Here is a 14136-nt window from a genome sequence, read left to right as displayed (position 1 = left end):
GCTGCTGCAGGTACCTGTATGAGGCGCTGGGCACAGGCAGGAGCAGCACTTCCGGGGCAGCCCCTGGTCCCTGTGCTGTGCGGCCTGCAGCCAGGCAGTGCTCCCTGGGAGCTGGCGCCCTCGTCCAGTGGGGCGCTCGCAAAGTCACCTGGTCCACGTCATGTGGCAGGACAGAGGCAGGGGCGAAGCCTGGGCCGGCTCCGATCCCTTGGCCCCGCTGTGTGACACGGACCAAGAACGTGATTTCATGGACTCCAGCAAATGGGAGGGTGCATGGGAAAAGTTTGCCAATTTGCGATAAACTTCTCGACAAAGAAATCAGGGTTCGGTCTTGACTGCTCGGGAAAGGAGTGTAATTGCTAAGTCTTGAGTCACAGTGAGAATTTATTTATAGACACAGGCCGAGAAGCATCCATCATCCAGAAATCCAAAACCTGGCCAGGCCTGGTGGCTTACACCTGTAGTCCCAGCAGGTGGGCAATGAGCTGTGGTTGGACCACTGCACTCCAGCCTGGATGACAGAGTGAGACCCTGTGTCTAAAAAACAAAACAAAAACAAAAATCCAAAATCTGAAACTTTCTGAGCATCAACATGACAAAGGAAATGATCATTGGAACATTTCAAATTTTTGGATTATGCATACTCAGCTGGTAGTTGTAATGCAAATATTCAAAATTCCAAAATTTGACACACTTCCGGTCCTGAGCATTTTGGACCTGGACTGGCATCATCTAGACGGCGCCGAGGAGGACATACGTGTGCTTAACCTATGAAACTACAAACTCGGGGCCGGGCGTGGTGGCTCACGCTTGTAATCCCAGCACTTTGGGAGGCCGAGGCGGGCGGATCACGAGGTCAGGAGATGGAGACCACGATGAAACCCCGTCTCTACTAAAAATACAGAAAATTAGCCGGGTGTGGTAGGGGGCGCCCGTAGTCCCAGCTACTCGGAGAGGCTGAGACAGGAGAATGGCGTGAACCCGGGAGGCGGAGCTTGCAATGAGCCGAGATTGCGCCACTGCACTCCAGCCTGGGTGACAGAGCGAGACTCCATCTCAAAAAAAATAAAAAAAAGAAAATACAAACTCAGATCTTGGCAGGATGTTTAAGATCTGTTAGCTTTTAAAAATCTGACTTCATTTTCCACAGAATATCAAGTCTGAGTTGGAGATGGCCCAGGAAGATCTGTCCATGACCCAGAAGGATAAATTTATGCTCCAGGCAAAAGTGTCTGAGCTGAAGAACAACATGAAGACCCTGCTCCAGCAGAACCAGCAGCTCAAGCTGGACCTACGCCGCGGCGCGGCCAAGACGGTACTCAGGCCCACGTCCCTCCCAGGGTAGCCGACGTGCCCTGTAGATGCTCTTGGACAGGAGGCTGGCAGACGTGTTAGTCATTCAGACATAAACGGATTTGTTTAGCCCACACTGAGCAGCTGCTGTGTAAAGTCAGTGATAATGGGGTATCCTGCTCAGGTGACAGATGAAATCATTTCATTCTGGTTTCGTTCGTCCAACAGCGTTTTCCTCGTTCCGTGAATTCAAATATCACTTTGTTATAATGTGCTTTGTAAAGCAGATGAGCGGCTGGTCTGTGACTTGGCAGTCCCTGCTGTGTGTGAAGGGCTGGGGCCTGGGAGCTGCGCCCAGGTGCCCAGCGGTTTTCTGTGCTGGGTCCACGTCCATGTTTTCCAGGAGGCAGGTGGGAGGGCAGCACTTGGATTCAGAGGCCGTTTAGCGTCGTGTGCTTACCTGTGGTAGCATCGTGTGCTTACCTGTGGAAACAGTTTGAAGTCCTAGAAAAGGGAGCCTAAGTTGGAAAACTTAACTTAATTTTAGGGAAATTCCACGTCAAGGCCTTGAGGCCCTGGTGGGAGAAGCCTCTGGGAGAGCTGTAGTCTGCGGCTCACCCCGGCCTCCCGCAGACCCAGGACTTAGGTTGTCTCTGCCTTGCTCTGGTTTTGTGCCTTAGGAATAAAGGCGTTTCCTCAGCCAGCTATTCTGGAGCTCCAGGGACTGTCGTGCTGTGCTGCCGCGGCGGCCAGGACAGTCTCCTTCCCAGAGGCCCCACGTCCACCAGTTGGGGAGGCCACATGCTGTGCTAGTGAGACTGACCCGAGGGAGGGGACGGTGGGAAAGCTGATCATGTGCTTTTAAAAACAGAGAAAGGAGCCGAAAGGCGAGGCCGGCTCTTCCAACCCTGCCACGCCCATCAAGATCCCGGACTGCCCAGTTCCCGCCTCGCTGCTGGAGGAGCTGCTGAGGCCACCGCCCGCCGTGAGCAAGGAGCCCCTCAAGAACCTGAACAGCTGCCTCCAGCAGCTCAAGTACGACCATATTCCGTGCTGCACTTCAGCTAGTCTTAAAGATTAATGGCCTCTTTAGCTGGGAGGACACTCCTGGTGCCAGTACTCAATGAGTGCCCAGCAGAGTTTGAGCAGGTTTATATAAGGATGGGGGACTCGTGCACACAGCCTCCGAGGTTTATATAAAGGGGGAGGGGGACTCAGCCTCTGAGGTTTATATAAAGGGGGAGGGGGACTCAGCCTCTGAGGTTTATATAAAGGGGAGGGGACTCAGCCTCTGAGGTTTATAAAGGGGAGGGGAACTCAGCCTCTGAGGTTTATATAAAGGGGAGGGGAACTCAGCCTCTGAGGTTTATATAAAGGGGGGCAACTCACACAGCCTCTGAGGTTTATATAAAGGTGGGAGAACTTGCACACACAGCCTGTGAACTCAAAGGTGGAAACTACCTGGAGTTAAACTACCCTGATAGGCCCTGAGAAGCTGGAAGGCCACACACGGTGCACCTGGCAGCCTGAGGCTGAGCGAAGTGTGTAGGGCGGAGCCAGGCGGCACCCCGAGGGCAGGTAACGGAGTGGAAGTCGCGTGTGCCAGGCCTCAGTGACAGCTTCCACCCCGCCGCCTGGTCAGGACTGGTCCTTGAGCCTGTGTCCTCTGCACGGCGTAGAGAACGGTGCCGGGAACAGCTGAGCTTCTGTGGTCTCGGGTGGTTTGCGGATCCCCAAAGGCGTCCAGGTCCACTCAGGTGCTAGCGAGTGACGCTGTCCACAGGTGGCGCGTTCTGCCTGGCACTGGTGTGATCTGGGCCTTCTTCCTTCTTCTTCTGTCCCAGGCAGGAGATGGACAGCCTGCAGCGCCAGATGGAGGAGCACACCCTGACGGTACACGAGTCTCTGTCCTCGTGGACTCCGGTGGAGCCAGCCACTGCCAGCCCTGCGCCCCCTGGGGGTCACGCCGGCCCACGCAGCGACGCACAGAGACACAGTCAGAGCAGGGCTTCCAAAGAAGGGCCGGGAGAGTGACTGCTGCGGACTGGCCTCCGTGTGCCGCTGCCCCAGAATGCTCCTTATCAACGTTATTTATTTGATTGTGTGGTCGATGTTTTTCTAAGACATGAAATTTAAGTTTTGTTTTGCCTTTAACAAGGAGTAAAATATATAACAGAATGAGAGCCAAGGATTAGAAAAACATTCGAAGATCACAATTAGCTTTTCCCGTGGAATGACGAACTCTTCAAAGCCTAATAGGCTCTCGGCGAGGAGCTCTGAACGTGTCTGAAGGGTTACTTGTAGGACGTGTCTTCTGAGCGGCCACCGATGCGGCTCTCTGTGGGTGACAGGGAGAGGCTGCGTAGCTGGGAGAAGCTGCATGACAGGGTCTGTGGCACCGCGCCTGGCCAGGCTGGCTGCAGTTTCTCACTTCCCGGTTCCATTCAGTAAGAGCTTTACTTTTCTGCAGAAATGAAATTTTATTTGTACCTTTGGCTTTTTACTTGTTTTTTTGGATAGCCATCCCACCATAGGATGTGTACATAGATACTGAAGATCATAACCCAATCTTTGTTTTTTTTTCTTTTTTTTTTTTTTTTTTTTTTGAGACAGAGTCTCGCTTTGTTGCCCAGGCTGGAGTGCAGTGGCGCACTCTCAGCTCACTGCAAGCTCCGCCTCCCAGGTTCATGCGATTCTCCTGCCTCAGCCTCTCGAGTAGCTGGGATTACAGGCGTGCGCCACTATGCTAGGCTAATGTTTGTATTTTTAGTAGCGATGGGGTTTCACCATGTTGGCCAGGATGGTCTCGATCTCCTGACCTCAAGTGATCTGCCCATCCCAGCCTCCCAAAGTGCTGGGATTACAGGCGTGAGCCACTGCGCCCGGCCTGTAACCCAATCTTTAAGAAGCATATGCTCATATTATTTAAGAAGAACCTACTTATTATTGATTGCCTTTTGAAAATTTGTTGGGAATAACTTACCTGTAGGATTTAGGGATGTCAGAAAATTCTATTCTAAGAAATATAATTATTTTATTTACCTTCTAAAGCCAAATATTCTTACACAGAAAGGTCCTCTGTTGTTCTGGTTTTACTTTGTTGCTGAGGATCTTTCCTTCCTGCTGGTTTCTTCCTCACAGGCCACTGGCCCTGTGTGATTCCACTGTGGCTGGCCACCGGGAAGGGGCAGCTTGGACCCTTGGTCAGGCCTGACGGCCATCAGGAGGCACAAGGACACTGAGGCCCCGTATCTGATCTGACCTTTGGGGGGCACAGGGAGAGGCCAGAGGGAGAGGAAGGAGGGTGGAGGAGGAGGAGGAGAGTGGGCCCGGGGCTCCCTGCAGCGACTCCTGCGATTTCCCCTGGAGTCAGCCAGGCGTAGATTGCAGGCGGTAACAAGCCTCACGCTTCTGTTCCCCAAGTGAAAATCTTTACCAGTGTTTTTGGGAGCGCCTGTACTCTCGTGTGTAGGAGCACCTGTACTCGTGTAGTCATCAGGAGAAGTCCTGGATCCTTTGTGGTTACACCAGCATCGTGTGGCGAGCAGAGGCGATTTCTGGAAGAGACAGGCAGGCATCGTGAGGAAGGTGGCTGTGCTCTCCCAGCATGTTTCAGAAACAGATGCCTTATTTAAAATCAGCACTACATGTGTGAGATCTTCTGTTCCCACCCCAAATCCTGAAACACTGCAGACACTGGCTGACTGGGAGAGTTGGGGTCTGTAAGTTGTCCCCTAGTTTGCTAAGAAAATCGAAAATAATATTTATTGTATGAGTTAGGAGAGAGAGAATGGGTCCGCGTGGCCTCCTTTGCAGATGTACTGGTCTGAAACGAGGTTCTGAGTCACTGGCCAGGCCAGATGTGCTCATGTCCGTGTCTTGTGTCTGTTTTGTGGAGAAAACAGTATGGTGTGTTTTAAGCTATTTGTGTTCTGTTGTAATATACTTTTAGAAGGCTAATTGGTAAGGTTAAGGTAGCATTAACCACAAAGATGTTTGGTATTTAAAAAATATTATCTAGCAAATATTGGAAGTTCCAAAATATATATATCATTTGTACAGGGTTAATTTTGAAATAATGCTTGAAGATTTCATTATAAATATATCCTACTTTTTATCTTAAGTTGAAGATGTTATTTACTAAATTGTTCTTGTACCATTAGAAAAAAAAATATGGCAATTTACTTTCTTATTTATTTTGGCTGTACTACCCCTTTGTTTTAATTTTAAAATCAAGAAATCGGGCCGGGCGTGGTGGCTCATGCCTGTAACCCCAGCACTTTGGGAGGCCGAGGCAGGTGGATCACCTGAGGTCAAGAGTTCCAGACCATCCTGGCCAACATGGCAAAACCCCGTCTTTACTAAAAATACAAAAATTAGCCGGGTGTGGTAGTGCACGCCTATAATCCCAGCTACTTGGGAGGCTGAGGCAGGAGAATCACTTGAACCCAGGAGGCAGAGCTTGCAGTGAGCCAAGATCGTGCCACTGCACTTCAGCCTGGGCAACAGAGTGAGACTCCGTCTCAAAAATAAATAAATAAATGATTTAAAAAAATTTAAAATCGAGAAATCACACATTCAGTGGGGAGCGACTTCTTGCTTATCAAAAGTCCTCGCGTGAGTGATGTTCACCGTGTATTTTTTTTTCTCTTAGGACGAACTAATTCTGAAAATACTGAAGGGAAAGTAGCTCTATGTTTTCTCAACCTGGTTTTCCTGCGTGTGTGCCCTCGGGTGCGATGCCTCCTCCAGCACTCTGTGGCCGCCGGTGCCAGGGCCCCCTCTGGTTTGGCAGGGCCTGGCTGCCTTTGCTCCCTGTGGTGAGTCTTTTGGTGTTTTCATGCACGGCTTGTGCTTCTGGATCTGAGGCCTCTTGTGTTCACGCAGACGCTGCCTTCAGGCCTCCTTCCTTAAAAAGACGCCTGGCCGGGCACGGTGGCTCAAGCCTGTAATCCCAGCACTTTGGGAGGCCGAGGTGGGCTGATCACGAGGTCAGGAGATCGAGACCATCCTGACTAACACGGTGAAACCCCGTCTCTACTAAAAATACAAAAAATTAGCCGGGCGTGTTGGCGGGCGCCTGTAGTCCCAGCTACTCGGGAGGCTGAGGCAGGAGAATGACGTGAACCCAGGAGGTGGAGGTTGCGGTGAGCCAAGATCGCGCCACTGCACTCCAGCCTGGGGGACAGAGAAAGACTCCGTCTCAAAAAAAAAAGACGCCTAAAAGAGGAAGTTGGATTTTTTTTTTTTTTTTTTTTGAGACAGAGTCTCACTCTGTCACCCTGGCTGGAGTGCAGTGGCACGATATCGGCTCACTGCAAGCTCCGCCTTCCGGGTTCAAGCGATGCTCCTGCCTCATTCTCCCCAGTAGCTGGGATTACAGGTGCCCGCCACCACACCAGACTAATTTTTGTATTTTTAGAGGGGTGGAGTTTCACCATGTTGGCCAGGCTAGTCTTGAACTCTTGACCTCAGGTGATCTTGAGGCTCAGCCTCCCAAAGTGCTGGAATTACAGGCGTGAACCACCGCCCCTGGCTGAAGTTGGATTTTTAAATTGCTTTTTTTTATTTTTGAGGTTTTTTTCTTATCTCCAAGGGACTCTCCTGGCACTTCTACCTCCCAGAGTTACTTCAGTGTGTAAAGTTTGAATTATTTTGTTCTTGTGTGCAGAAGTGGGAATGATGGAATATCCTCACGGAAAAGGCAGTGAAGTTGGGAGTATTGCTTAGAAAACAGGGTCACCAGCGCATTATGTGGCGTGTTCATTCCCACGCTGTGTGTCACAGGCTAGGGCGGCGTGTTCATCCCCACGCCGTGTGTCACAACAGGCGGCGTGTTCATCCCCACGCCGTGTGTCACAACAGGCTGGAGTGGCGTGTTCATCCCCACGCCGTGTGTCACAACAGGCTGGAGTGGCGTGTTCATCCCCACACCGTGTCACAACAGGCTAGGGCACTTCACGATGTCACTACTTGTTTTTCTGACGTTCCAAAAGCAGTGTAACTTGTTTTCATGTGTTTTTCCATGGTGTATGTGAGATTGATGCTGCGGGTCTTACGGACTCACACCCCCGTTCCCACTCTCTGCAATATGGATCAGGCAGCGTTTTTGATAGGATGTGAAATGGACTCTCCTCGGGTGGGTCCAGCAGGGGCCCTGCCCACCAGAACACAGTCCGTGCTGCGCTGCGCTAGGGAGCTTGCCCTCAACTCTCCTTGGTGTAGGGTTCCCACAACAGAGTCCTAGTTCCCTGAGGTCTTTAAAAACAAAAACAGAATGTTGTGTGTGAAGATTCTAGGAGGGGAGGGGACCAGCAAACCTGAGACAGGGGCCTCCTTCAAGGAGCCCTCAGATGTGAGGAGGGACTTGAGTGACGCTGTGGTGTCAGGTGTTCTGAGCTCACTGACCAGAAGGTCCAGGTGAATCTCGTCATACAGTGATCTCAGGCTCACAGGATCCTGAGGGAAATGTGTTAGAGGGTCTGGAAAATTCAGTGCTTTTGAGTTACTTGTTTTTATTAAAAATTTCCTCACAAAAGAGAGTCCTCAAGTTGTGGCTGTTCTTGGGAAAGGGGTCACCGTGTCTGACAAAGTGTAACTTTAAAAAAGCACGTTGATTTTTTACAAATGTAAGTGTGCTTGGGAATTCCTTAAATTTTGTGCAATAAACTATTTTTTGGTAAAGATTTTCATATTCATTGGAAGCTTCATTTTAATATTTATATTTTGTCATTTGGGGAGTAACTTTTTAATCTCATGTTATCACACACTCTGTTCAACACGTGCTTTAAAAGAGAATTCTACTGTCCTGCTGGTTTCAGGCAGGAGTGAAGCAAACTTCTGTGGCTTGTGACCACGGCAGACGCGTGGCACCGCCTGCTCCGTCCTTGGCCCACGCTTCGCTTCGCCCGTTGCCATTTGCCAGCAATACAGAAGGAGGGGGAGCAAGCTTCCCAGTGAACCAGGGGAAGGATGGTGACCACTCTGTGGCACCTCCTCAACTGGGTCTTAGCATCCAGGTGCCCTCTGCTGGGCCTCCCCGGTGACAGTGGGGTCATGACTCTCAGACCTCAGCAATGTGACTTCCCAGATTCTCATCTTTTTCATCCGTACTTTGATTTTGGTCATTAAGAGCTAACCAGGCATAAGCTGGGCGTAGTGGCTCACGCCTGTAATCCCAGCACTTTGGGAGGCTGGGGGTGGGGCGGTGGGGGGGTCACCTGAGGTCAGGAGTTCAAGACCAGCCCGGCCAACATGGTGAAACTCCACCTCTACTAAACAAAAAATTAGCCTGGATGTGGTGGTGGGCGCCTGTAATCCCCTCTAGTCAGGAGGCTGAGGCAGAAGAATCGCTTGAACTCTGCGGGCAGAGGTTGCAGTGAGCCGAGATCGCACCACTGCACTCCAGCCTGGGTGACAGAGCGTGACTCCGTCTAAAAAAAAAAAAAAATGAGTTAACCAGGTACAGAGTTTTCAGTTAGATGTTATTAGAGGCCACCATGCTTTAAAAAGTACAGAAAAGCAGCAGGAAGTGGTGGTCGCTGGGCTTGGCCCTGTGGGATTAATGCACTTTTTCCTGTGAGTGTTACCAGCTTCTGTACCTAGGGAATTGCTACACAGATCAGAGTAAAAATTCCCTGACCACCTTCTGTGGCCTTAACTTTCTGAAATATTAAGGATATAATTTTTTTGTCTATAGTAACCCTTAAGGGGACATGTATGTATCTGAACTTTTTCCTTTTTCCATGGAGTTGCTACGTGTTTGCAGGCACTGCACTGACAGGTGTATTTTAAGCTGTGTCTGTCTCAGCAGCTCGAAGCTCCACGCTGCATCCTGCTAGAGCTCAGCAGTGGGTGTCAGGAGTGGTTTTGGCAGAGATGGATGGGTCACTTCTTCCTGGCTTAGAGTGGTGGCAGGTACTGTCAGGAATTTGGGTTGAATGTAGGACAGAGGACGTATCGCTGATGGGAGGCTCAGGATTTTTTTTTTTTTTTTTTGAGACGGAGTCTTACTCTGTCACCCAGGCTGGAGTGCAGTGGCACGATCTCGGCTCACTGCAAGCTCCGCCTCCCGGGTTCACACCATTCTCCTGCCTCAGCCTCCCGAGTAGCTAGGACCACAGGCTCCTGCCACCATGCCCAGCTAATTTCTTTTCGTATTTTTTTAGTAGAGGTGGGGTTTCACCATGTTAGCCAGGATGGTCTCAATCTCCTGACCTCGTGATCTGCCCGCCTCGGCCTCCCAAAGTGCTGGGATTACAGGCGTGAAGGAGGCTCAGGATTTAAAAATCACCAGGTCACTTGGAAATCTGAGACCTCAGGTAGTATTAGGAAGCAGGCCAGGCGCAGTGGCTCATGCCTGTAATCCCAGCGCTTTGGGAGGCCGAGGTGGGTGAATCACTCAAGGTCAAGAATTTGAAACCAGCCTGGCCAACATGGTGAAACCCCATCTCTACCAAAAATACAAAAATTAGCTGGGCGTGGTGGTGGGCGCCTGTAATCCCAGCTACTCAGGAGGCTGAGGCAGGAGAATCGCTTGAAGCCGGGAGGTGGAGGCTGCAGTGAGTGGAGTTCGTGCCGTTGCATTCCAGCCTGGGCAACAAACTTGAGACTCGAGATAAAAAAGCAAGAAGCAGATGATGGGGGAAACTAAGATGACTATTTACACTCCTGCCGTCTAGCTTGATGGATGAACATGACAGTTGCTGGCAGCGTCCCCAAGCCTTTCCTAGATGACGAGAGCAGTTCCCAGCACTTGGTGGTGTCTACAGTCAGGAGCATTTGTTGAAATTTGGCGGCCTCTACACATGCTTCCGTCTGAGGGTGAATGTTGCAGGTTGCGATAAAAAGCATACTTGGGCAGTGGCCTTTCTCCTGGACACAGGGTGATGTTAAACTGCTGCTGGGCCGCCTCTGCCCATGTTTGCAATGCCCTCTGCCCACCTGTGTGTGTGGGGGGGGATCCTACAGCCCTCTCCCTGGCAGTGTCCTCTATTCACCTGTGGGGGGGGCGTCCTACAGCCCTCTCCCTGGCAGTGTCCTCTATTCACCTGTGTGGGGGCGTCCTACAGCCCTCTCCCTGGCAGTGCCCTCTATTCACCTGTGGGGGGGGGCGTCCTACAGCCCTCTCCCTGGCAGTGCCCTCTATTCACCTGTGTGGGGGCGTCCTACAGCCCTCTCCCTGGCAGTGCCCTCTATTCACCTGTGTGGGGGGGCGTCCTACAGCCCTCCCCCCGGCTCCACCACTTGCTGCCGGCGACCTTCGCAGTGTCCACGTCTCTAAGGTCTGACTCCATCTGAAGTGAGGGCTGAAGGTGGCGGAGCCTCTGGGAGGCGTGAAGGCCGATCGTGGGCGCCCGAGGCAGCTGAGGGCTGGCGATGCCTCCGTTACTGATGAGGTGGGAACCTCTAGCCCCAAAGGCAGCATGTCCCTGGCAGCACCTGGGGAGGCAGCTCTGGGAGCACCACCAGGACGCCCATCTCCGCGGCCCTCGGCTAGGAATTTGCAGGAGATTGCTGGGCTTTTCTACACATCGTCAGGGTTGGATTCCACCTTCACGTGAAATAGATATATTTTGAGCCGGGCACGGTGGCTCACGCTTGTAATCCCAGCACTTTGGGAGGCCGAGGCGGGCGGATCACGAGGTCAGGAGATCGAGACCACGGTGAAACCCCGTCTCTACTAAAAAAATACAAAAAATTAGCCGGGCGTGGTGGCGGGCGCCTGTAGTCCCAGCTACTCGGAGAGGCTGAGGCAGGAGAATGGCGTGAACCCGGGAGGCGGAGCCTGCAGTGAGCCAAGATCACGCCACCGCACTCCAGCCTGGGTGACAGAGCGAGACTGCGTCTCAAAAAAAAAAAAAAAAAAAAAGATATTTTGAGATGGTGTTTCACTCTGTCTGCCAGGCTGGAGTGCAGTGTCTCGATCTCAGCTCACTGCAACCTCTGCCTCCCAGGTTCAAGTGATTCTTCTGCCTCAGCCTCCCGCCACCACGCCCAGCTAATTTTTGTATTTTTAGTAGAGATGGGGTTTCACCATTTTGGTCAGGCTGGTCTGGAACCCCTGACCTCAGGTGATTCACCTGCCTCTGCCTCCCAAAGTGCTGGGATTACAGGCGTGAGCCACCGCGCCCGGCCCACAGTGAAATATTTTTGAGTGTCATGTCTAAATGCCCTGAAACCCACAGAAGGACAATCTCGTCTCTGCTCACGGAGCCTCCCACAGCACTTCAACTGTTGCAAGATTTCCTTCTAAGCGTTAAACGTGCATTTCTGGAGACTGGATAGATACGTCAAGTGTATCTTCCCAATGCTTTCAAAAATGCCCCATTTTCACCCAGAAAATAGATCCCCCCCGCCACCTGCCTGTCCCTGCAGCTGGGCGTCTGATGGTCATGGCCACAGCTCCCCTGCCGCCCTCATTCCCCTGCATCAGCCCAGGTCCCACCAGGTTCTAGAGCCTGTACGTTTTCCCTTAGGGCTGTTATCTCCACCTGAGGGACTCTGGCGTCCTGCGGTTGCCATCCCTGCCCCTGCATTTCCTCTGCTGAACCACTTGGCCTGGGCTGTCTTCCTGACTAGACCCTACTGTATGTAACATATGGCTGGGTTTCTACAAGTGCTAAATAGCCGTTGATAACAGACTTAATGGACACACAGCCTTTAAGGAAATCCAATTAATATTGAAAAAGAAGGGGAAGAAAAAAAAATTAGCTACTCCCTGCTCATCTAGGGCTTTTCCCAGAACGTTGGGAGTAAATCCTCGAGCTGTGAGACTTCAGCTTCCACTCAGTCCCCGGGGCTCACGTGGCCCTTCTGTGATCTGGGATTCAGCTTCCACTCAGTTCCTGGGGCTCACATGGCCCCTTTGTGATCTCGGATCAGAAATGAAGTAGAAGTTAAACTACAACTAGGAATAAAATCAGGGCCGGGCGTGGTGGCTCACGCCTGTAATCCCAGCACTTTGGGAGGCCGAGACGGGCAGATCATGAGGTCAGGAGATCGAGACCATCCTGGCTAACACGGTGAAACCCTGTCTCAACTAAAAATACAAAAAATTAGCCGGGTGTGGTGGCGGGCGCCTGTAGTCCCAGCTACTTGGGAGGCTGAGGCAGGAGAATGGTGTGAACCCAGGAGGTGGAGCTTGCAGTGAGCCGAGATCGCGCCACTGCACTCCAGCCTGGGCGACAGAGCAAGACTGTCTCAAAAGAAAAAAAAAATTCAGAACGGCTCTCAGAAAAGGCCATTGATTCTAATAAGTTTCATTTTGTTCATTCACCGGAAATCCACTTCTACCTGCAGGAGTTTACATCTCAAATTTTTTCATTTCTACCTGAAGTTAAACAGTGGCTAATATAGGGTTGGCTTCTGAACAGTGGAGTTATTCTCCATGTTTTCCTGTGATTGTTCCTTTCTCATTTAACTGGGAGTTGATGCATTAGAGGGGGGTGGGACCCTGGCTGCTTACCCGGATTCCACAGAAGTCCTGGTGTCAAGGCTGGTGGAGCTGCTGCACCAGAGACCCTCAAGCATGAAAACAGGATTGACCAGGACAGCTTCACGGTGCCGAGAACAAAAGTGCCTTCCATCTCCGCTAATCCACAGCGTCCACCTGCCCGATAACAGCTCTCCCGGTCCCACCTTCCATCCCGCTCTGAGATTAGCGGGGAGAGAAAAGACAGGAATGCGCATTGTGGGCGCTCGGGCTCGGTCCATCGGCACTCGCATGAGGCTGGCTCCGTGGCCGCGTCCGTCACCATCCATCCACTCTCCGCTGCCTTTGCTTAGTCACGTGGCCGCTGGATGTGTTCAGGAGACGGCAGCATCTCCACTGCCCACTGAGAGCTTCTGTTATTAAGAAGCTCTTAATAACTTAATGGAGAGTGGACGCTGGGTGTCAACAGTTGACTACAGCTGACCATTTAACAAATCAGCTCTAAAGCCCTTCATGTATGGAGGCTCCGTGACAAGGACTTATGTAATTACCTTGTTATGTGTGTATGTATGCACTTGTTTATTTATTTTTGAGACAGGGTCTCTCTCTCCCAGGCTGGAGGGCAATGGTGCAGTCTTGGCTCACTGCAGCCTTGACCTCCCAGGCTCAAGTGATCCTCCCTCCTCAAGGCATGTGCCACCACGTTCAGCTAATTTTTTAAATTTTTAGCACAGACGGTGTCTCGCCATATTGCCCAGGCTGGTCTCCACCTCCTGGGCTCAAGCGATCCTCCTGTCTCGGCCTCCCAAAGTGCTGGGATTATAGGCATGAGCCACCGTGCCCAGCCTTCTTGGGCCTCTTCTAAGGGAAGTATGTAAGGCTCTGTCCCGTGACCTATCACCTCCCACAAGCCCCACATCCTAATACCATCACCGTGGGGGTCAGGGTTTCTTTTTTTTTTTTTGAGATGGAGTCTCGCTCTGTCGCCCAGGCTGCACTGCAGTGGCGCGATCTTGGCTTACTGCAAGCTCCGCCTCCCGGGTTCACGCCATTCTCCTGCCTCAGCCTCCCGAGTAGCTGGGACTACAGGCGCCTGCCACCATGCCCGGCTAATTTTTTGTATTTTTTAGTAGAGACGGGGTTTCACCGTGTTAGCCAGGATGGTCTCGATCTCCTGACCTCGTGATCTGCCCGCCTCGGCCTCCCACTGGGATTACAGGCGTGAGCCACCACGCCGGGCCAAGGGGGGTTAGGGTTTCAACATAAGAACGTTGGGGACAGACATTAAGAATGCAGCAGAGGTATACGTTTAACTTTGAAAGAAACTGCCTCACTATTTTCCAAAGTGGTTAAACTCAGTGTTTGCTCTTGCCAGCAAAATTTGATATTGCCAATTTTTAAATTTTAGC

At 51.6% G+C, this 14136-nt stretch overlaps 1 protein-coding gene across 3 annotated transcripts in view; it reads left to right on the top strand.

The window, feature by feature from the left end:
* The window catches only part of GOLGA3 (golgin A3), a 53842-nt gene extending 48357 nt beyond the window's left edge, over positions 1–5485 (top strand). For all 3 annotated transcript variants that reach the window (XM_030821745.1, XM_030821746.1, XM_030821744.1), the window contains exons 22-24: positions 1151–1315; positions 2165–2328; positions 3138–5485. In XM_030821745.1, the coding sequence (XP_030677605.1) occupies positions 1151–1315; positions 2165–2328; positions 3138–3327 (519 nt within the window). In that variant the 3' untranslated portion in view covers positions 3328–5485. The remainder of the gene's footprint in view (positions 1–1150; positions 1316–2164; positions 2329–3137) is intronic.
* The last annotated feature ends 8651 nt before the right edge of the window (positions 5486–14136 follow it).

This window comes from Nomascus leucogenys, chromosome 10, assembly GCF_006542625.1.
Source record: "Nomascus leucogenys isolate Asia chromosome 10, Asia_NLE_v1, whole genome shotgun sequence".
NCBI lineage: Eukaryota > Metazoa > Chordata > Mammalia > Primates > Hylobatidae > Nomascus > Nomascus leucogenys.
This window is presented reverse-complemented; position numbering and strand designations above follow the sequence as displayed.